Below are 22,263 nucleotides of genomic sequence, written 5' to 3'. Positions count from 1 at the left end.
GAAAGGCCTAAACAATCTTTTTGCTAAACATATTAAGACAAAATATGTCTTAACTATCCGAGTAACGGGCTTGCAAACATGCAATAAATAAAACAATATTTATAAAAATACAATATATTTTCGATTTTATCACAACATATAAATAAAAGTAAATTCGCTTTCTGAGATACGAATTGAAATAATTATGGTTTAAACATTATTACGATTCTTAAAAACTAAACGTTTTCATATAATTAAATATGGCATTTAATGTTTCATTAAGCATTTAAATTCAGTCAAAACAGTTTGCTATTTGATGTTTAACTTTCTAGGTGAAAGTTTAATACCTACCTACACATAAATTTAAAATGAAAAACTACTATGGACACCAGTATGATATCACTTACCCCCGGTTTCTGAGGTACATTTAGCGGTAGTTTATCTATTCAATAGTGTCAAAACTCATACAAAAAAAACGCTATTGAATAGATTAACTACCGTTAAAATTACTCAGAAACTAGGGGTTAGTTTGTCACATTGCGATGACATCACGATGACGTAATAAAATATATATTATATTCTGTTTGGAGAACAATAAAGACACACCAATTGAATTGTAATTATGTAACTGATATTACTTCCTTGTAAACAAAAAACCGGCCAAGTGCAAGTTGACTCGCGCACGAAGGTTCCGTATTTCTTTTACAAAAACTAAACATTCACATTTGTTGTATTAGAGTCTATCACATTTGTCGAGACAGGATCGTATGGGATGGATGGGTCTCTTTAAGTATTTATTTTACGTCACTTTAGTATTTGTTGTTATAGCGACAACTTTCAACTGTCCAAATATCACAGTTAAAAAGATACAGCCTGGTGGCAGGCACACAGCGAAGTCTCAGAAATGGCGTACGGAAGCCTAAAAATAACACAGTTTTCATTTAGCTAGGTATTTACAGTCTTAAAGATTAACACGTATTCCCAAACAGAGATACTACTATGGTCCGTGAACCTATTAAAACGTAAACCTTTTCGTATTATATTTTGACACGGAGTAGACAGTACCTACAGTTCTTTACTACTATCGACTACCCATAACTGGCTTGTCATCGAGACGTTTTGTATGCAAATCGGATCAGCGCCTCTTACGGGCGTCGTAGGAACTGTTTACGCAGTGCATTTTAAGGGATAGCGCGCACTAGTGATTTTTGTCACCGTGACTGTTGCGTCACTGTCACCATGGTCACGGTGACAAAAATCACTATTGCGCGCTATACCTAAATGTCAAACTTTCGATACTCGACAGTACCGACTGTAGAGAATCGCGCTACTGAATGTAACAATATGTCAGTGTCATTTGAGCTTTGTTGTGTCAAAACGAATTTACGAATGCTTTGCAATATTTACACTTAGCATAGCTCCCATACTAAAATGAGTATTGTTTTGTTTATGGCTGCAGTGTCTTAGTAATAACAAGAAAACATCATTTAAGTAGTAGATTTATTTCGTGGTTTAAGCGTTTCTTACTCCGTTTAATTCTGAGATCATCAATGATAATTTGCTCTCAAGCACAGCAAAATAATAAACCGAATAAACCGAACCGTAGAACGCAGATTTTCAATTAAACGTAAGATCTTAGTATTTTTATTTGATAATATACCTAACATATCGGTTGCCTAAGTATCTTGCTGTTATTTTGTAATATGGCACTGACTTTTTGAATATTCGGTCAAATCATAAACTTCGATTTTAAATCAGTTAGATAAATATAATTTCAAACTATTTGATTTCTCTTTGAGATAAGTCAAATTTCTTAAATTGTTTTCACATTCATTGTATTAATCTTGAAAGCACTCCTTAGTTTATTAACCGACAAAAGTTATAACTTATTGCTTGAGTGCTCTGGTAACTGTCATGATGGTTTTTGGCGCCGTAAATAGATGCACACACATCATATTCAATTGCACCACATTACTGTTTCGATATATAAATTATTTAATCACATCACGTTACTGTTCCAATATTTTAGATATTTTTTTATGCGTAATAATCGCACTTTTAGTTAAGGGGCAGATTCTCGACCAAAATGTTATAGGATAATGCGGCAAGATTCAAGCACTTTAACGGCTGTAATATGATATCTTATTAACAATATTACATCACATATTTATATAGCACACAAACCTTTTTCGAACGAAACATTAACTTAAGAGTAAATGACTAACCCCCGGTTTCTGAGGTACATTTAGCGGTAGTTTATCTATTAAATAGCGTTAAAACTCATGACTCAACAAATGTACTCAGAAACTGGGGGTAATAGTATACTCGTAAGCAACGACCTTCACCGAGTCGGAAATATCTTTCATCAACCAAGAATGAAAAATACTTTTTATCAAATAAAATTAGTCAATATTGGGTTGTCGAAAAAAATTCAGCCTAGATTATGATGATTTTTTCGTAAATTTTATTAAATAAAAAATATCTTTCATCCATAAACTTGCTCGGTGAAGGTCGTTGTATAGCGGTATCTTAGCCTAGAAATAACTTACGATAGGAGAGAGCAATTTGAGACGTCGTTGTCCGCTCGATTTATTGTATCGAGTGGAAATGTGATCGCGTACTTTCGAACAAAGAGCATTTATTGTTCAAATGTCAAACACTGATAATAATTATAGGCTAGATCCGGTTTCGCTTAGCAAAAAACAGTTTACAAACCTCAAAAGTTTTTTTGGGAATCGCTCTACCTACTAGTGAAAATACATTTATAATCCGTTTAGTATTGTTTGGGATTATCGCGGACAAACGCGGTGAGGGATCTTAATAATATGTAGTCTTCTTTCTTATCGTAAGGTTAGTGGTGAACTTAGTGTCAAAGTTGCCAAGCCGCCCGAAGGCCTTTGATATGGCTTAACGACTGTTATCTTAATTAAAAACAACCAGGACCGACTTTTTACGTGCCCTCCGAAGCACGGAGACGCCCAGTCCAAATACCACTATACGATCACCCATCTATGGAATTACCGCGCCAAGGTTTGCTTAACCCACAGATCGTTTACCGACCGGCGAGCGCAACTGGCGATGGGCGCCTCTAATATGTAGTAATTTAGATGTGCATAAAAGACAGCACACGGTCTTTTTCGTAAATATTGAGAAGAAAGTGGAAGTCTCAACTTAACCCAACTCTATTACTATTATCATACTTATCCTACCCTACTTATATTATAAATGCGAAAAGTTTGTGGGAATAGATGTTTGTTTTTACTCGACTTGACAGATTTTAATGACATCTTTTGGTACAGACGGGTTATAACCTGTATTAACAAATATGATACTTTTAACGACTAGGTCGCGGGCGGGACCCACTTACGTTAACCCTTTGACCGCCACGGTCGGCTATACTCCAAATTAGAACGTGCTCACGACGCTATAATATATTTTTGCCGATGAAAGCGTATCGTATTATCGACATTTGCCGACGAAAACGTCGTGAACACGTTCTGATTTTACGAGTATAGCCGACCGTGGCGGTCAAAGGGTCATTATGTTTCGTAGAAATAAATCTAAGTCGTAGTATCAGCATGGATATAAACTTTTATAAATATAGCACCCAGTGTTTGACAGTTGAATATTATCTTCTAAAATAGGTTCCTTCAAAAACGATCTCGGTGTCGAACGTTCCACATGAGGTTCTCGGAAGGGCGGCTAGAGGTCGGTCGGCCAGACGGCTCGCTCCAGCCAGTCGAGGTAGCGCGCCACGCGCGTGTACACGCCGGGCACGGGCGAGCCGCAGCCGCGCCCGAATGACGTCACGCCCACCAGGCGGCTGTGGCCCGACGGCGCCGTGCTCACCAGCGGCCCGCCCGAGTCGCCCTGCCGCCCGGACACGTTAGGGACCGTCACACTATTATCGGACCGTTGAGGGAGAGCGGGGCTTGTCTTTGCTTGCTTATTTTGGATGACATGGGGGTAGGGGAGTCTAGATGATGATTACGTCATCGGTAGTTTTTTTCTTTTAATTAATATTATAATAATTAAAAAACAATACATTATTTGAAAAATGTTAACGTAAGCATGAGGAGAGGGGGTAAAAGATTTGCTTACTTTTGCTGACAAGGGGGGTAAGTAATTGTAATAAATTTGCTTACGTAATACTTGAACTTCAAATATGTTGTTTTGTATTAACATATCTTTGTCCCATGTTTCTGTATTAACGATGTCGGTCCTATTTGTGATACGGGGTGTGAACCTATTGCCCGTGCCCGTTTTTCATGATCAGTAAACGTATACTCTGCCCACCAGGTCACTCATAGTCGACGTTGTGTTGCATGCATGTTTATAAGAAGACCTTTTATAATTAGCGAAGGTAAGTAGTAGAATCGAAGCTTCAGATCGAACTGAAGACATGATTTGTCGACTTACTCCTGATTTGTAAATTCGACTGTAAGCAAAACTTGCTAACAGTAAATAATAATGCAATCATATTAAAGGAAATATTTGCAATTTGAGTTTATAGAGCACGCTGTGCTGTTATCATGTGGGACAGAATGTAGTGACGACTTACTTGGCAAGTGTCTCTGATGCCCTGCGGGTCGCCGGCGCACAGCTGGTCGGCTGAGATGCCCGACGGCAGTTTACGCCAGTTCGTGTAAGACTCGGTACATTCACCGCGCGGAACAGCCGTCACGTTGGCCTTCAGCAGCGTATTACTTCGTGTGTCTCCTGCAATACAACAATAAAAACAATTGTGACTAGTTTTACGTACATACATAGTATTACACGCATGTTTTGCTATTTATAAGTGTTAGTCCCATGTAATAGAACGCGATGATCAGCTGTCGGATACAGACTGCAACGCAGAGGCAGTCTAATGCTACTGTATGCTCAAAATAAATATGATTTGATTTATTTATTCCCAATGTCTTAATTCAAATCAAAACCGTGTCATGTTAGCAAACGAGCTGGCAAAAAAAACTTTATGGTAGAGCATGATATGATATGATAATAACTCTTTATATTGTGGTGTGAAACGATTTTCTAACAAAATACAATTGTGTTTATTAAAATAATGTGATTTTCTACTACTTTCGACAACCGGCTGGCTATCGACAAATATTGTATGAAGATGGATGCAGGGCCTCCGGCGGGCTGCATAGGAACTATTTGGCAGCACATTCAAAATGTCAAACTCTCGATATTCGACAGTATCGACTGTAGAGTATTGCGCTACTGATATTATTTTATAATAAGGTATGGACAGTAGATACATACGAGCATTACTAATTTTGCCCCATCCGGTAATTGTTAGGGGTGTTCTAGGATCTTCATCGTTTGTTTCAAGGCATATCGCGTTCAAATTACTTGAAAATTGTAGAGGTTGCTCCAGCCTGCAAAACAAAATGCATACATTACAGAAAGAAAAGAGAGCAGAAAGTTAGAATATATTTAAATTGGAATATTTTGGATTGAAGCGATGATTATTCGAATCCGAGAATATTCGAAAAATAAATACTTATCTAACTGTTAAGGTTTACATGAAATTTACACAGCATAATTATACGTTTCAAGTAAAAAAAGGAAATTGCCCATTGAAACTTTCTTGAGACGACTTGCTTTACAAAAATGCGTTATTAATGATACAAACGTATGTTATGTGTAGTTAAAGGTTGCATATAGTGAATAAAGATTTAATACATTAAAATCTTATAAAGAGTAAATCACGCGTTTTTTTCAACCATGTATGTGTGTTTTTTTAATTTACAATTAATTAACTCTTCGATTTAAGCAAAATAATTGTTATGACCTGACGGTGTAAAATGTAGTTTTAGTATGTTTTGTCTACTTTTTCACCTAAAATGGTTCTTTTATTTGACTCCTGTGAATTTCCTGAGATTGACGACAACCTTTTAGTCTTGGTTTTTTATTGTAAAAGTTTGTTTGGGGCGTTATTATAGCCCCAAATTGTTTAATATCGGTTCGCTTCTTTTTGTAAGAACCAAGAGACGTTTTTTTTATTCGCACCAGTAGTTCCTGAGATTAGCGCGTTCAAACAAACAAACAGACAAACTCTACCATAATTAGTTTTATAATATTATAATTTAATAATTTTTAATATAATATATAAGTTAATTTATAATATTAGTACAGATATGTGTTACCTTAACAATGCCAGGTCATGATACTTCTCCCGGCGTGTGTACCGCGGGTTCAGTATGATCTGCGCTATCCTGACGTCGGTGTCGGGGTTCCACTCATTACTGCCCAGTTCCACCACTCCAGCCCGAATTATTGTCGGCTCTATCCTTTAATACATCAAATATATCAACGTTTAAAAACACAGTCATAATTTATACTATATTAGCTGACCCGCGCAACTTCGCTTGCGTCACAAGAGATAATGGGTCATAATTTTCCCCGTTTTGGTAATATTTTTTACTGCTACTCATCTCCTATTGGTCGTAGCGTGATGATATATAGTCTATAGCCTTCCTCTATAAATGGGCTATCTAACGCTGAAAGAATTTTTCACATTTTAGCATAAACAGACACGGTGTCGTATTTTTCGTAGGATTCAAATGAGTGTCGAATATAATGTTTCAGTGTGCAATAATTTTTATTTCAAAAATATTTAAAACAAAAATGACATAGCTTAGACATTATGGCTGAACCTGTTACGAGTTCAAGTTAAATAATTTTTCGTTAGCCTAGACAAACGACCACCCAACTTCATGCTCCACCTAGTCCTAATCTGAGGATTTTTTAGCAAAAACATTCAACACTTCATAGCCTGACTCAGGATTCGAATTCGCGACCTCAGCGTGGCAGGCGATGACTAGGTAATAGATAATTTGAAAGACTAGTCCTCGGTTTCTGAGTACATTTAGCGGCAGTTTATCTATTCAATAGCGTTAAAACTCATACAAAAAAAACGCTCGGTAATACCTGTCCAATGTATCCACGCAGTGAGCGGCAGTCAACACGTAGGTAGATGACAAAACTGACCCACCGCAATCAAACTCATATCCGTTACCACGATCGAACCCAAGGGCAACCTGAAATAATACATAAATAATAAATAAATATCATTGGACAACTCACACACGGTCATTTGATTCCAAACTAAGAAGAGCTTGTACTATGGTAACCAAGCCTATACTAATATTATAAAGATGAAGAGTTTGTTTGTTTGTTTGAACGCGCTAATCTCAGGAACTTCTGGTCCGATTTGAAAAAATATTTCAGTGTTAGATAGCCCATTAATCGAGGAAGGCTATATATCATCACGCTATGACCAATAGGAGCCTAGTACCAGTAAAAAATGCTACAAAAACTGGGCAAATTTTGACCCATGCTCTCTTATGTGACGCAAGCGAAGTTGCGCGAGTCAGCTAGTAACTGATAAACATACTTATATACTTCTAAATACATACTTATATAGATAAATTGACAACCAGTCTCAGAATAAATACTCACGCTCATCACACAAATATTTTGACCCAGGTGGGATTCGAACCCACAAGCGGCGCTACGGTTGTTGCAGCGAGGCGACCGCTTAAAACACTGCGCCAAACGCACAAACATACATACCATCATACCTCTTATAGCCGAAGGTGTAGCCCTATCGATTACCTTATAGAGTTACAAACATATTACAAAAATAATATATACTTCATTTTTATTTACATAGATATTCTAGTTAGATTCAACGTATTCCAGTGATGTTTCCAGTCCTTAGAAAAATGAGTGATCGCATAACGTTTTATGTGATTAATGAGCTAATAGCGTATTCCTAGAAAATCTAATTTGTAGAATATTACGTTTGCTAAATACCCTTAATTACAAATACATTTTGTGTTAATACTTGCTTTGTCATTAGCATAGTTTAACCACGAGACTGTCTATGTGTCGGTTGTGTATATGTGTACTAAACAAGAAGTCCCGGGTTTGATTCTCACGTCGGACAAAGTGATATTTGTCTTGTAATTTATATTAATGGCTTTCCGTGGAATTTCCAAAAATACTCCCTTCGTGTTCCTCTACACTTTCTAAAGAATCTTCATACTAAATTTCGACTTTCTACACTCAGTAGTTACGGCTGTGCATTGTCCATCAGTCAGTCACTCTGTAATGGTAGCGTGTTATAATTTAAATTGATTGATGATCATTCACTATAGTAGTCCGGAGTTTGGAAACGTGCCTGGTTGGCAAAAGGCTCGCCAGTAAACACGAGTAACATTTTCATGGCGAAACGTGGGTGTAATGCATACCATTTTTCCTAAGCCTGTGGTATAAGGGGCCTGATATTATGTATGTATCAACATATTATTATGTATGTATCAACATATTATTATGCATGTTCGAGTATACTAAATCTTTGGTGCGATGTTTTATAAATTCCTTGTGAGATATAAAATAACAGAATTTAGATGACATATTAAGGTAGGACGAAGGCGTTTAAATTTCAAAAACTCAAATATTCACGTTGATACACAGGTTCATTACATTGTCTTGATTCTTATAAGAAATCTTGTTTAAATGTCTAAAAATACGATATTTATCTAAAAGCAATTAAAATGTTAGAGGAAAAATAATTCCTTAATTACTTTTGTCATTGAATTCAAATGATGATTTTATAAGGGCCTCTGTCATACGGACGGACAGATAGACATGACGAATTTATAAGGTTGCCGTTTTTCGATATGTGGTTGCGGAACTCTAAAAAGGGTGACATTCTGAATCCGTGTTTTTGCAATTAAAACTCACTGCTATAAACTTGATCAACGCACCGTCTTTATAAATAATAAGTTTGAAAACAATAACTGAGTATTTTACACAGTAACTGCTGGTGTTATCGGCTACTCGTAAGTGGAGTTTTTGCCCGAATGTTGCCATTTTTTAGAAGTTATGAGTGCAAAAATGAATCAGCTGGCTGAAGACTTCAATTCACATAACAACAATAAAATGTTTGAAAAAAATCTGGTAAAACCATTTACTGTAGATGACTAAGTGAATTCTGCAATGGAAAATCCAAGTAAAATGAAGAATTCCCCTCATCTTCATACATGACAAGTGACTTCAATTACTTCTTTTGTTTCAATAATCTTCGATTTAAATGTTTTGTAAGGGAAAATAAATAAGGTCAATATTTTTTTTCTTTTCACACCTACATATTTCATTGTTATTAATTTACTTTGTCATAATTCTCAATAACTCTTCATATTGTATGGCATATTACCTGGGATATAACAGGATACGCTTCGGTAAGACTGGTTGTAAGACTTTTATGCTTCTGACTACTGTTAATGACGCTCAAAGATCTTTGAAAGTGACAGCCGGGATCCACAATTAAACGTGCTATCGAAACACGGAGATACTCGATATGTATAGCGTAGTCACCTATTTACGGAGAACTTCGACAAACGTAGCTTAACTTACTTACTTAGTTTAGTAAAATACATAACAAATAGCTTCCTACACAGAGATTACTTCATGTTTTTATGTTCTATTGAAAAATTATGTGCCGTTTATTCGTTACTAGCTGACCCGCGCAACTTCGCTTGCGTCCAATGAGAGAGAATGGGTGAAATTTTTCCCCGTTTCAAGCAAGCAGACAGACAGACAGACAGACAGACAGACAGACAGACAGACAGACAGAGTTACTTTCACATTTATATTATTAGTATTGATTAGGTACATGATAGAATCATGGCATTGTATGACTTTATTCAGCTATCCTTGGTAAACTGTGCCTCGCGGTGGAATAATATCAGCTCAACCATTATAACTTCAACATGTACAGTACAGTAAGTAGGTACCACGAAAACATAACTTTCCTGTTTATGAACTTAGTGCACTACTACTTATTTCTAAGATGAAACAGTATGACCGCATTACAGTAATAAGGAAAATAATATTAATTACCATGTGTGGAAATTCCCCAGGTGATGCAACCTCCCCTCCTAAGATGTGCAAGTCCAAAGGAGGTATACTTCTCGCTATAATATTTTCACATTCTGAAAAAAGTAGTTTTTATTATATTATATTGTTTGGTTAGTGGTCAACCTAGTGTCAAATTGTTCAAACCGCTCGAAAGGCCTTTGACACTGCTTACAGACTTTTATCTTAATTGACAACAACCGCGACCAACTTATAACGTGCTCAGCTCATGTACCACTATGCGGTCCCCTATCTAAGGAATAACCGCGCCACGAGTTGCTTACCCAGATGCTTAACACAGATCGTTTACCGGCCCGTGAACGCAACTGACTTTAAGCACCTCATAGTAAAGTGTATAGTTTAGATGCTTTGTGAATGTTTCCTCGGTAACAAAACAGAAATTCTAATCAGTCCATCAGCTGACCATAAACACGATGTTTTTCCTTAAAAAAGGCGACTTAGGTAAAAAGCGTCGAAGTTATGGAGTGGGGGTAATGACACCGTACCTTGCAACAATATGTACGACTCCATGACGTCATGCAACCGTTCAATGTATTAACTATTACTGTATTTTTTAATTACATACAAGAAGAAAACAAAAATGAATCAATAAATTTGAACAATCTTCCTAATGGACCAAAAAATAGCAGAACGAAAATTGGCGATACCCACATAGAGAAGTAGTAAAATCTAGATAAATTTCAGTGTCATCCACATACCTCTATCAGCTATCCTTTTAGCTCTATTTCCTGAGATCTCATTGCCTCCCCTATTTTGATTGGTATTTTCACCTGTAAAATTAATGTGCTTTATTTAGGTGAGCTACAAATACTGTACAAGACTAATCATTATATTTAACAGAACTGCAAAATAGGCTATAAAATTTGTTGAATTTTCAATGATTTTATACCAGACTGAACAGATTCTAGTGATTTACAATCACAATATTGCCAAGTCATATTAATGAGTTATTAATCATAGTTGCTAGCATAACGTATCAATTGGACATACTTATGCAAATAAAAAATAATCAAAATAAATAGCACATTTTGGCTAAACTAGGTTCATTTTGCAGGACAGCATTGTATAAATGTTTATCAGTTGGGAAACAGAAACCACTTCCTTTTTTGTGCAAATAGAATGCGTAATATGAGCACCATTCATAATTTAAACTCAATGATTGCAAAAGTGGGTAGGTTCAGGTAAGCATATATTATATAGGTGCAATCTCTGAGTGCATAATTAAATAACCTTACCAATTTTGTTAGAGGTCTGAGGACAACACACAACTTCTTCAAATCCACTAAAACCACACCGTTCAAATTGATGGAATTTTTTGTTTCTTATTGCCCTTAAAAAACAAAGAATAAATTTGTAGAATCAATGTTTAATACTGTCCATATTATATCATACTTAAGATTGGCCTCCAATAGACTTGGTTAGATAGGTGACAAGAGGGAAGACACGCCTTTGGCCTACAGTCGGATAATACAGACTAATAATATATAAACAACAAAGTTAGATTTACATAAACTAGAGATACAAAATAAGTGAACATGTCACTCAAGAATATTTACAATTTATAAGTTTTTTTAGCTAAACTAAACTATATTAATATAAACAAGTTATAAAAAAAATATATACCTATACAAAATATAAATTAAAAAGAAAGGGAGAGTGCACTATGTCTTGGATTGCTTGTTATATAACTTACTTCATTGCAGCTTCACATTGAGAAATCTCTATACATTTGCCCTCCAGCCCTTGATTATTTGCAATACAATTATCACCAACTGAAAACATACATTTCACAATATATTTCAGTTGCTAATAATCTTCCTCTATTAATAATTAATAATAAATTATATTTTGTTATTGGTCAGTTGTTGTTTTAGCTCTAAATGTTATCACAAAGTCATTGCAGACCATATATATTATATTATATGAAGACTATTAAATTTATCTCAGTATATTAAGATAAATTTGTAGTGCTAGCTTAGCAGCACTTAAAACTTGCTTATTAATTTAAAATTATTGAATGTTAGCTCTTTCATTCCTACATTCCATTGTGGATTAATATAACAAACGTATACCGTTTACAATATTGGTTACTTAAATACAAAAAATAACTTACCATCCTGGCTTAAAATGCATTGAAATATTGCTAACGTATTTATAACAACTACTAATCGTCTGATCCACATTTTATGTCCAAAAATATTTGATACGCCTCATGCGAATTTAAGTTTTCCTGTTCGCCGACAGACTAAACCGGTTACAAAAACAACAAAATATTTAATCTTCACTTTGCAAAATAAACGTGATGATTCGGACTTCGTCGGACAATTATTTAAATTACATCAATATTGTTAATCAACTCTTCTACAAGGCAAAAAAGCAATATAGACTTTAATAGTTTATTTCATATCAAAACTCGCAAAATATAAAAACTTAGAAAACTTTTTGGAAATACGATAGACGATACGACATTCTACTAGCACGTCAATTTGAAACTAAAACAACTCCTATCTGTCAACTTCAACTGCCAAGAGTGTCTAATGCGGTCAAGCGTCAAATTATAACGCATTGCCAGAATTGTAAATATTATTACTTTTGCTACCACCAAAATGACAACTGTGCAGCTGTGGTAAGATCTATAGCTTTCGGCTAACTATAATGAGTTTAAGTGTAAGTATACCTACCTAATTCTTATCTTATTTTTGTAGCCATAGTTACCCAACTTAGTTATTGTTAGATTGCATTGTTTCAAATTTAGTATCTTTTAAAAAGAAACATCTGTCTTTGGGTAGCTGTCACCTCTGTCACGGTTTCCACTTTGTCTATGGCTGTCACAGACCTATCAAACCTTGGCGAGGTTCACTTTACAAGTAGTTTGCTGGACTAGTCTTGGCGAAACACACAGAGAGCTCGAACCGACTCAAATAATTTAGGTTTTTCTGTGGAGGACTTGTTATTTTTGTTGTGATGTGACAGTGTTTATAAACATTCATATTACGGTTATATGCGCCTCAAAATGATACTACGTTCAAATTAACAATTTAGTAGTTACTATTTACGTAAGGTTATTGGATTGTAATGATACCAACAAGGACGTAGTTTGTGAGCAGTAATATCGGTCGCCGATATGACGTCGCCGGGCGGAGCGGGTACACATCTCGGTATGCACTCTTCAATGACAAGCCAAATAGGCCTTGCTGCCCCGGCAGCAGAGTTTGGATTAACAGTGGGTGTGCCAGCTCCTACAATGAGCTACGACTTGCAGGCCTCCAATAGTGGGGATTCTTCCTCTGAGTCCCATTCACCAGGAATACCCACCGCAAAAGCTAGCGATCGAGAATCCCGCATCCTAGCTGAAAAACAACGCCGGAGCCAATATAATTCTCAAATCAGCCTTATGATGTCTTTGTTGTCTGATATTGTCCACTCACAACGAAAAGTCGACAAAACCAGCGTACTAAGACTCGCAGCTAATAAGCTCCGCAATGAGCACGTCTTTGGTGATACCATAAAATGTGGACACATAGAAACTTGGTCGTCATCATTCTTGAAGTTTTTCGATTTGTTTGGAGGTATTATGTTCGGGGTAACATGCCGCGGACGCATATTCATTGTGTCCCCTAATGTTCAAGAGAAATTGGGCTACTGCCATATTGATCTATTGGGGCAAGATTTCTACAATTATGTCCATCAGGAAGATGTAGAAATTCTCCGTCACCATATCTACCCACAAGAATTGCAAACAAGTTGCAATAGCAGACTCTTTGAACAACATCACAATTTCCACATCCGCATTATGAGAGCAGGTGCTCGTTCTGATCCCGCCAGATATGAACGTTGCCGTATAGATGGCACTCTTCGGAGGTCTGACAAAGCAACATCTAATGGAGTGCAGGATGAGCAAATCATACGCAGGCAGCGAGTGAGGACCAATAGAACATTCTCATCCAGTGGAAATGATTATGTCTTTATTGGTATGATTCATGTTCTTTCCAGTGCCATGCCAGCTCGAATTTTACCACCAACTGCTTATTCAGAATATTGGACCAGGCATTTGATTGATGGCCGCATAGTACAATGTGATCAGAGTATATCTCTAGCTATTGGCTATATGACAGAAGAAGTGACTGGTACCTCAGCCTTTGTGTTTATGCACAAAGAGGATGTACGTTGGGTTATTTGCGTTCTACGCCAGATGTATGATGAAAGCAGAGAATTTGGAGAATCATACTATAGGTTGATGTCCCGGTCAGGCCATTTCATATACATGAGAACACGTGGTTTTCTGGAAATTGATCGATCAACCAAAAAAGTTCAAAGCTTTGTATGTGTCAACAGTGTTATTGGTGAGGATTATGGCAGGCGTATGATGGAGGAAATGAAACGTAAATATTCAGTTATCATAGACGTGGAGAAACAACAAACTGAAGTGGCTGCAGCTGATGATGCTCCTGTGGAACATCCAAAGCGCTTGGAACGTATTGTAATGCATCTTGTTGAACCATCAGTAAATGAAAATGTTGATGAGTTAAAATTAATTCCCCCATCCAAGGAAAACATAATATCAGCCATACAAAACAGCGAGAAAGTTGTACAGGAAACTGGAGTAAGATTTGATTCCAGGAAAAGGAGGAAAGTTGACTGTGATGATAATGGTGAATATTTAAAAAGACACAGTGGGTTACAAGATGTCAATGTTGATCTGTAATTTGTGAATAAGCTTTGTGATGTCTGTTCCTAAGAATGTTAGCTAAGTTTCAAAACAGTTAATATTACGTAAGTAGGTGGTATATTTGACCAAATGTTAAAGAATCAAATGATCATAGTGTAAGTGAAACCTGAAGCAGTGGACTAAGTCTGTTTGGGTAAGTCCCACTATGTGGGCAAAAGCTTGATGGATTAAATTTAAATGAATGAAAACTTTGAAGGATTAAGACTGTGCCGCATTTGGTGATTTGGCAACCACCATTTAATTTACACACTATATGCAACTGTTTGTGTTATTTGTTGAACATAGTTATGCCAGTGATGCTTGAATATGAACTCCTTGTCATGAACATTATGATAATGTATAATATTGATATAGCATTCAATGTATTTGCTATATAGTTTTGGTATGTCTTGTACTTAACTGACAATTTATACATAATGTTTACCACCTCAATGATTAATGGCAATCTATAAAATTATCTACCTAGGTCAGGAAATTAGCTCTACCTTGTTATCATTCATGCCTAGTTGCATATTGCATTACTTGTTGTAATCACATGAGTCTGTGTAAGATTATTGTGTACATTTTTTTTGTTAGAGCAAGTTTTGTGGTAAGGCAGATAGAATTTCATAGACACAAGTTTGATGTGTGTAAAGAGTAAAGACAATGTTCTTGGAGGGACCATGCTGGTGTGAAGCTCAATTGTATCGCGTTTATAATGATTGTATTTGTAACATAAGTGTGTAGTTACCTGTTCTGATTCATGATAAAACATTTACAGTAATACTTTTAATTCGTCTGGAGTTAGAGGTATACTACATAAGGCATCTATACTACAAACATACTATAATTCACAGATGATAAGATGCATAGTAATTTAGTTACGAGTGGTGAGGTAGGGCTTACTTTGATGTGGCACTGTATTGAGACCTATATTTCAATAGTGCACTAACCAGATTCATTTAATACCCAGTAATATTTATGTGCTTCTATCAACTTCAGTAGTATGGTACTATGATGAAAGATTAAGTTCGAATATCAGATTGAAAAGCAAATTCGTATGAATGTGGTTGAAACAAATGTAATGGGAAAACAAATACTATTTATGGTTTGACGAGATACTTGCTAGCTAAGCCGTGACGAGACATTGGGTATCAGTAGTTACTAGCGAGTGTTTGTCATAACCTAGTGTGCCCACCTGTATAAACGCTTAGAGACTAAACACACTTACTCAGCTCTATTTACGTTTCGCTTAAAATTTTGGTCACACTTCCAATACATTTCTATTTCTACATACCTATAAGCCGCACTCAGCTTCGTTAGGTTGTAAAAACCGTCGTAATCCTCGATGAAGCGCTTCTTCAGTTTGCCCAGAAAGAATTGAAACCCATCCCAGTACTGTAGAGTTCAGTGTTCTGTTCCGCCACGTTCATCACAATAACTGCTAAGACAGCGCTGAACGCGGCGGAACAGTGTTTTACTCCTGTCTGCTGTAGTTCTATGATAAACAAATATTCGTCGTCCTATATCTCCTAACGAAATCTAAAGAGATATGTACGCATCTCCATACAAAATCGTTGTTTTCTGTGACCTTTGATCATAGAAAGGTATATATTCAGATAAGGTATTGGTCAAAGTTTTTGATCACAGCTGAATAAGTATGGTTAGTTCCTCAAGCAAAGAGATAGGCGCGGATTTGTGGCAGGTACCTTGTCTTAAAATGCCTACTTCACTAACTTATCCAGAAAATGTGACATATACTGAACCAGACGTGTAACTTGTGTTTATGACTTTGAGAGTCACATAAACTAGATTTCGTCAAAAGGATAATTTTTGTGGACGATCTATGTCGACCAGTTATCAAACCACGTTATTATAGCATTACCCAATACACAATTACACATTGAATTAGTAGGTACCTATTCATACTACCACTGCTTTTCCAAATCCAGATTGTATAATATTTAGTACATATTGTAACGTACCCAATTGATTAAAATAGCCATTTAATTACACAGCTATCCTTTTCATTGAACAACATACCACTCGTCTAAACGTTTGTCCTGTTCAGAATTGGCTGAAAGTAAGCCTGAACATTACAGCTGGACGAAGCTCAGCCACGTACCAAGAGGTTAGCGGTATCTAAATGTCAATTAGCCAGCATTCAGGCATAATTTTCAGTTTCAAGCACTTTTTTTCGAGAAAATTATGTTTGGTTTCAACAATATATCTAAGTCTCGTCTTTCGATCACTCCGCGGGGTGGTTTAGAAGAAAGAAACCACGATGACTTGTTCATCTCCCCGCTAATCGAATATATCTGAAAGCTTGCTGAAAAGATTATTGTAGACTTGGGTTAATTTAAAGCTACTGTTAATTAGAACATATCTTAAGTTCAATGATTTAAATACCATAATAACAACAAGTGTGTAGTTGATTGGGGTGTTTCAATGAGCCGGGATATACACTTAAACGACCATTTTAACTAGTTGGTTGCGATATTGATGTTGAGAGGAAAATACAACTAATGCAGCTAAAACTATAAAACGATTCCGAAATACCAATCTTCGTTTTTATAACTTTGTTTAATTTTGGAACGAAATAAGAACCATACAAAGTACATTATGTACCTACTGTAAAATGTTACACGTTAACATTCGATTTTAATGAACGTTCATTCGTGATTCTAAGTTATTAAAAATATTAACACCTTTCAATATAGGTACGTTTTTCTAAACAATTAGCTATTATCAAGCACCCTAAACGTTACAAAACGAAATATTGTGTTGCCATAAGCAGATATAAGCTTTTGTTCTAATGTTAGTATTTTCCTGTATCCAGGCGTTGGGCCGGAACCTCTTAAAAGGTTAAACCAAATTATACATAACAGTCTAAAATTATTTCCAAATCCATTTGTTAGTTGTAAATACATACAATCTCTTTGGTCTCATGAAAGTCGTACGTAAAAATCAGCCATTTATCCTAAAAATCTAAATTTATCTTTCATAGTAATTTCAGCACTATGTACTAAATACGTACCCCATGAATTATTAGCTAGGTGCTCTTATTACTATGTATTTCATTGGTCTATATGTACCTACATAACATGTACATATTTGTGATTATTATTGTTATTATAAAATTTGGAAAAATGTACAGCGATCTCTTCATTGGTGTTTTAAAAATCAAAGTCTGATTTTTACAATTAGATAGTAACTATGCGATTAGGAAAATTCATTAACTATAGATATCTCCATTTGTTCATTACGTATATTTGATGGATACTTTGTCAAAACATATTATTATGATAAGGTTTTTAGGTCTAGATACATAGCTTCGCCTGTTTGGAAATGTAATCCTACAATTTATTGAGTGTCAAAGCATTGATTATAATAAGATCTATTGGATTTTATCTGAACTTAGACAATTATTCGGCAATTATAATATTATTATTTTGATTTATTTAATTATGCGTGAGATTTCAACGCTACCAAAATTTACAGGGTAATTATGAAGAATATGTATATTGAAAAAATGTGATGCCATATCGATGATATAGAATGAAATGGCCAATATGTATTGTATTTATTTATGTGCCTATTATTTCAAGTTAATTTGTTTTAATATAATAGCGACACTAAAGTTCATTGTCTATTTTTAATCGATGACGGTCTCTTTGTATTATAGTAAGTCATTTTAACGGATAATAAATGTTAAACTTACAATGAATGGCTATAAGGGTTGTGACATACTAGATAGAAAGTTATACGGAATTACGAGTGAAGTCTTATTGTACGAAACGAATTATTCAGATGTAAGTATGATAAGGGCAAAACAATTGGTATAATCGTATGTTCTCTTGATCTGAATATTGCATCCCATGTATGTTATGTTATATATTAGTCGGATAGTTACTTTAATTGTAAATATTTGTATTGACGAAGAATAAAATGTTAAGTAAATCAGATTATCTGTTGTAAACGAATAAACCGCGCGTTCAATGTATGTCATCTTGAACAAAACGTCGCCGAACCGGCAGTAGCAAATAAAGCGCCATCCCTTTGCCAGTCGGCCGGCGAGCAATGGTTTACATTTGATAATCATTTCTTGTTTTGGTGTACGAAAGAATTACATGTTACATTGATATTACTTGATGTAATAAAAAAATAAATTTACTTTGTTGTATTTTTCACCCTCCTAACCCAGCGGTAGTATACCTAATAAACGAGTTACGCCCCCTAAAGCTGAGCGTAATCCTAAGTCAAGATTGATCTAAAATAACCTTGCCTCACCTTTTAAGTGTAGTCTGCATTTTCGACGTCTTATAGATAACTAGCTGACCCGCGCAACTTCGCTTGCGTCACATAAGATAATCATATTTTTTCCCCTTTTTTGTAACATTTTTCACTGGTACTCTGCTCCTATTGGTCGTAGCGTGATGATATATAGCCCATAGCCTTTCTCGATAAATGGGCTATCTAACACTGAAAGAATTTTTCAAATCGGACCAGTAGTTCCCGAGATTAGCGCGTTCAAACAAACAAACAAACAAACTCTTCCGCTTTATAATATTCGACGAATATGGACTTATGTGGTGAGCTTGTAATGTAAAGTGCTTGTAAATTCCCAAATTTTACCAAGGAATCATGTGAGAGTAATCAAACTTAAATGCTTTTCGGTTTGTACTCTAGCTGGATCTATACCTTCCTGGATCCGTTAGTGGCTTGAAATTCGGCATTGTTGGCAGAATACCGTCTCCAATAATTATTATTTATACATTATATTTGACGCAAACAGTAATAGAAACAATATAGTTAGCAGAATTATTAAGAAGGTCAAATTTACAAAATCAAAAATCTATAGACGGTTCAGACACATCTTCCTACTCACTTGACGATATTTGAACAAGTGCTAAGACAGTTGGCTGGCGTGATACGAAAAACGAAGCAGCGGCATCGTTACGTCACTATGATTTAGGCCAGGCGCTGTGTTCCGGCGAATGGCGCGGCACGGTCAGGGCCCGTTCGTCCCTGACCACGGTCAACGGCATCGTTTGAAGGTGCCCTCCGTTCGGCATACGAGCACATTGCCGGCGTTTGTCACTATGTGAATCTGACTAAGCAGCATACATAGATATATCTTTGCTGCTGTTATATTTTCGTGCGTAGGCACTCACGATTATACACTGTGCACATCTGTATACGCTATACGCGATAGTTATTAAACTCATCATAGTACTACCATTGTTCCTAAGTATTACGTAATACTACTGACAGTTTTACTGAATAAATAAAATGGTAGGCATAATATGAATACCTACCGAAATAGGAACCTACCTACGGTGAGCGCTTCAAGTGATTTGATTGAACGTGGTATAAGAACGAAGTCGCTACGCTACCTACTTCTTTATCAATACGTCGTGTATGCATTTTAGATAAGCCGACTGCAGTTTAGGTATAGATGTAAATTGGTATACCTATATTCAATAAACAGATAAGAGGGTGTAGCGGGTGTGAGTGCGTGTGTGCGGTGTGGTGAGGGACGGGGTTTATCTGGCCATTAGGTGCTAAAGGTGACATTGGCAGGTCGTCGACCCCGATGCCGTTTTCCTTTTATTTCTATTTTGTGCTTCGTTCTGAACGCATCATGTTAGGCGAGCTACCTGGAATGTAGGCACAAAAACAGGTAGAAATCTCTGAGGCCATCATTAGCACACAATTTGAATCGATTTTGAACCTTTGGGAATATTAACTTTTGCCTGCCTGATTTAGGCCAAGATGTTTTTCTTAAAAATTGAAAGGATATATTATATCCTCGGAATCTTTAATCCCTCTGGATATAGCTGATAAGTGATAACTTAGCCAAAGAATATGTTAATCGGTTGGTATAGGTCTCTGCGACATTTACAGAGTTAGTGCATATGATAAATATAAGAATGGATAAAACTTATGCACATCAATCAATGAATGAAAGCCGAGTAGCGAAATAACTTGATTCCACCAACGAAAAACAAAAACCTGTATTTACAGTTTTATACCTAAAGTGTTTGAGTCTCCTTCATTAGACATATTTTGTAGCTGAAATAATTCTCCTTGTTATTAAGCCTGCCTAGACTTTTTATGCATGTATGTAGGTATGGTTAATTACTTTCTAAGAGACTAGTAGTAAAAGTGACAGTGTAGCCTTATTATTAGACTGGTTTGGTTGATGCGATTAAATAGTATAGTGGGTATTTAAAATGAATACATATAACATACCCAACACTTTTTAACTCTCGTTGTATTTTCTGGTTAGGAACAAGAAAATGAAGAAGCGCTCATAACCTCTTGCGCTCATCCGTCGGTAAACGATAAGTAGGTTAACCTGTGGCATAGACATTCCTTAGATTCGTCGCGTCGCGTTGCAATTTTGAGGACAGCGTCTCCGAGCTTTTTAACTAAGAATTCTTTCACTTATCAAAAGATTTTTTTACCCTGATTCACTAAATAATAGTAGGCACTATCAATACTTATTACTAAACAAAGTCCATCGTGTCTAGCGTTGCCAGGTCGCCAAACCTAATAGCCGGACAGACCAGCCAGTTTGGTCGGACATTTGGTTAAAAAAGCCGGACACCCTATATTATTGAGGATTTTGTCTTACGGTTTGGTAGTCGACTCGCCGACGCTCGGCCACACTCGGCGGCAGTGCTCGCTTGTTTGCGAAATGTAAAAAGCCTAACAAAAGCCGGACAAGACGGACACCGTTTATTTTAGCCGGACATGCAATCAAAAAGCCTTACTATGTCCGGCTTTATTCGGACGCCTGGCAACGCTAATCGCATCCTATATCTCGACGGTCCCTACGTACATTCCCTCAAGTGGTACTTAGGGGATTTGTCTTTTTTGTTTCCGTGACCTTCCGGTTGTCATATACTTTCGATTGATTAAAAAAAAAATAGTAAAAATGCTTTAATTCTACCCTAAATCAACACTCGACAAACCCCAGAACTACAACACTTCCAATGTAAATTGAAACTTCAAACCGCTCTCCTGTAAAATTTGCGTTTTGCAATTAGGTTATTGTACGTATGGACCAAGATCCCAGAGCTGCCAGACCTACGTCATTTTAGCAAAGCTGAAACTTTGAGGATTGTTAGTATAAAGGGTCTGTTAAGAGGTATGCACATCCACTACCTTGAAAGCGGGGCAGTTTCTGAGGTAGCGCGGAGTGAAGGTGCGTAAAAAACGACCCAACGTACGTTATAGTAGCAAAGTTGGTTTTCAGATATGTTATTAATGATATTATGTAGAATTAAAATTGACTATTGCCAGACCGTTTCCCGGGGCCATTACTTCTGCCAGACGCCTTAAATGTTGTTAAAAAATGAGGTCAACTACGTCATAGTAGCAAGCCTAAATTTTATATATGTTATTAAAGGTACAATTTTAAGACCCCCTGTATGCGGACAGACCATTCCGCAGGGCCCTTCGTCCCTTAGACGCCATTAAACTTTCCCTGTGAGAGCGAGAGTAAGAGCATTATTCATACGCATAAATGAAAAACAATTGAATTAAAAAAATAAAAATTGAAAAATTATTGAATACTAACTGACCCGCGCATCTTTGCTTGTGTCACTTAAGAG

At 36.2% G+C, this 22,263-nt stretch overlaps 2 protein-coding genes across 2 annotated transcripts; one reads left to right on the top strand and one right to left on the bottom strand.

Moving 5' to 3' along the window:
- Positions 1-110: 110 nt before the first annotated feature.
- On the bottom strand, positions 111-12,435 carry LOC142977952 (trypsin-7-like). The gene is made up of 10 exons (XM_076122102.1): positions 12,047-12,435; positions 11,627-11,705; positions 11,169-11,263; positions 10,632-10,703; positions 9,898-9,989; positions 6,919-7,028; positions 6,135-6,278; positions 5,248-5,363; positions 4,541-4,698; positions 111-3,849 (listed from the first exon to the last, which is right to left on the bottom strand). Exons 1-10 carry the CDS (start codon positions 12,114-12,116, stop codon positions 3,682-3,684), a joined length of 1,104 nt encoding a protein of 367 aa, XP_075978217.1. The 5' UTR covers positions 12,117-12,435; the 3' UTR covers positions 111-3,681.
- Positions 12,436-12,764: 329 nt separating this feature from the next.
- Positions 12,765-18,814, top strand: LOC142977950 (circadian locomoter output cycles protein kaput-like). The gene has a single exon (XM_076122101.1). It carries the CDS (start codon positions 13,058-13,060, stop codon positions 14,636-14,638), a length of 1,581 nt encoding a protein of 526 aa, XP_075978216.1. The 5' UTR covers positions 12,765-13,057; the 3' UTR covers positions 14,639-18,814.
- Positions 18,815-22,263: the final 3,449 nt, after the last annotated feature.

Source organism: Anticarsia gemmatalis, chromosome 13 (genome assembly GCF_050436995.1).
Source record: "Anticarsia gemmatalis isolate Benzon Research Colony breed Stoneville strain chromosome 13, ilAntGemm2 primary, whole genome shotgun sequence".
NCBI classification, from domain to species: Eukaryota; Metazoa; Arthropoda; class Insecta; order Lepidoptera; family Erebidae; genus Anticarsia; species Anticarsia gemmatalis.
Note: the sequence above shows the minus strand (reverse complement) of the source record. Positions and strands in the feature narration are given on the sequence as shown.

Bases quoted from the DNA above. Each gene is read 5' to 3' on its own strand.
- LOC142977952 (XM_076122102.1), bottom strand. From the start codon at position 12,116: ATGTGGATCAGACGATTAGTAGTTGTTATAAATACGTTAGCAATATTT. The intron at 11,264-11,626 runs GTAAGTTATATA...TTGTTTTTTAAG, and splicing joins CAATGTGAAGCTGCAATGAA to GGCAATAAGAAACAAAAAAT. The intron at 5,364-6,134 runs GTAACACATATC...TTTGTTTTGCAG, and splicing joins CATGACCTGGCATTGTTAAG to GCTGGAGCAACCTCTACAAT.
- LOC142977950 (XM_076122101.1), top strand. From the start codon at position 13,058: ATGACGTCGCCGGGCGGAGCGGGTACACATCTCGGTATGCACTCTTCA.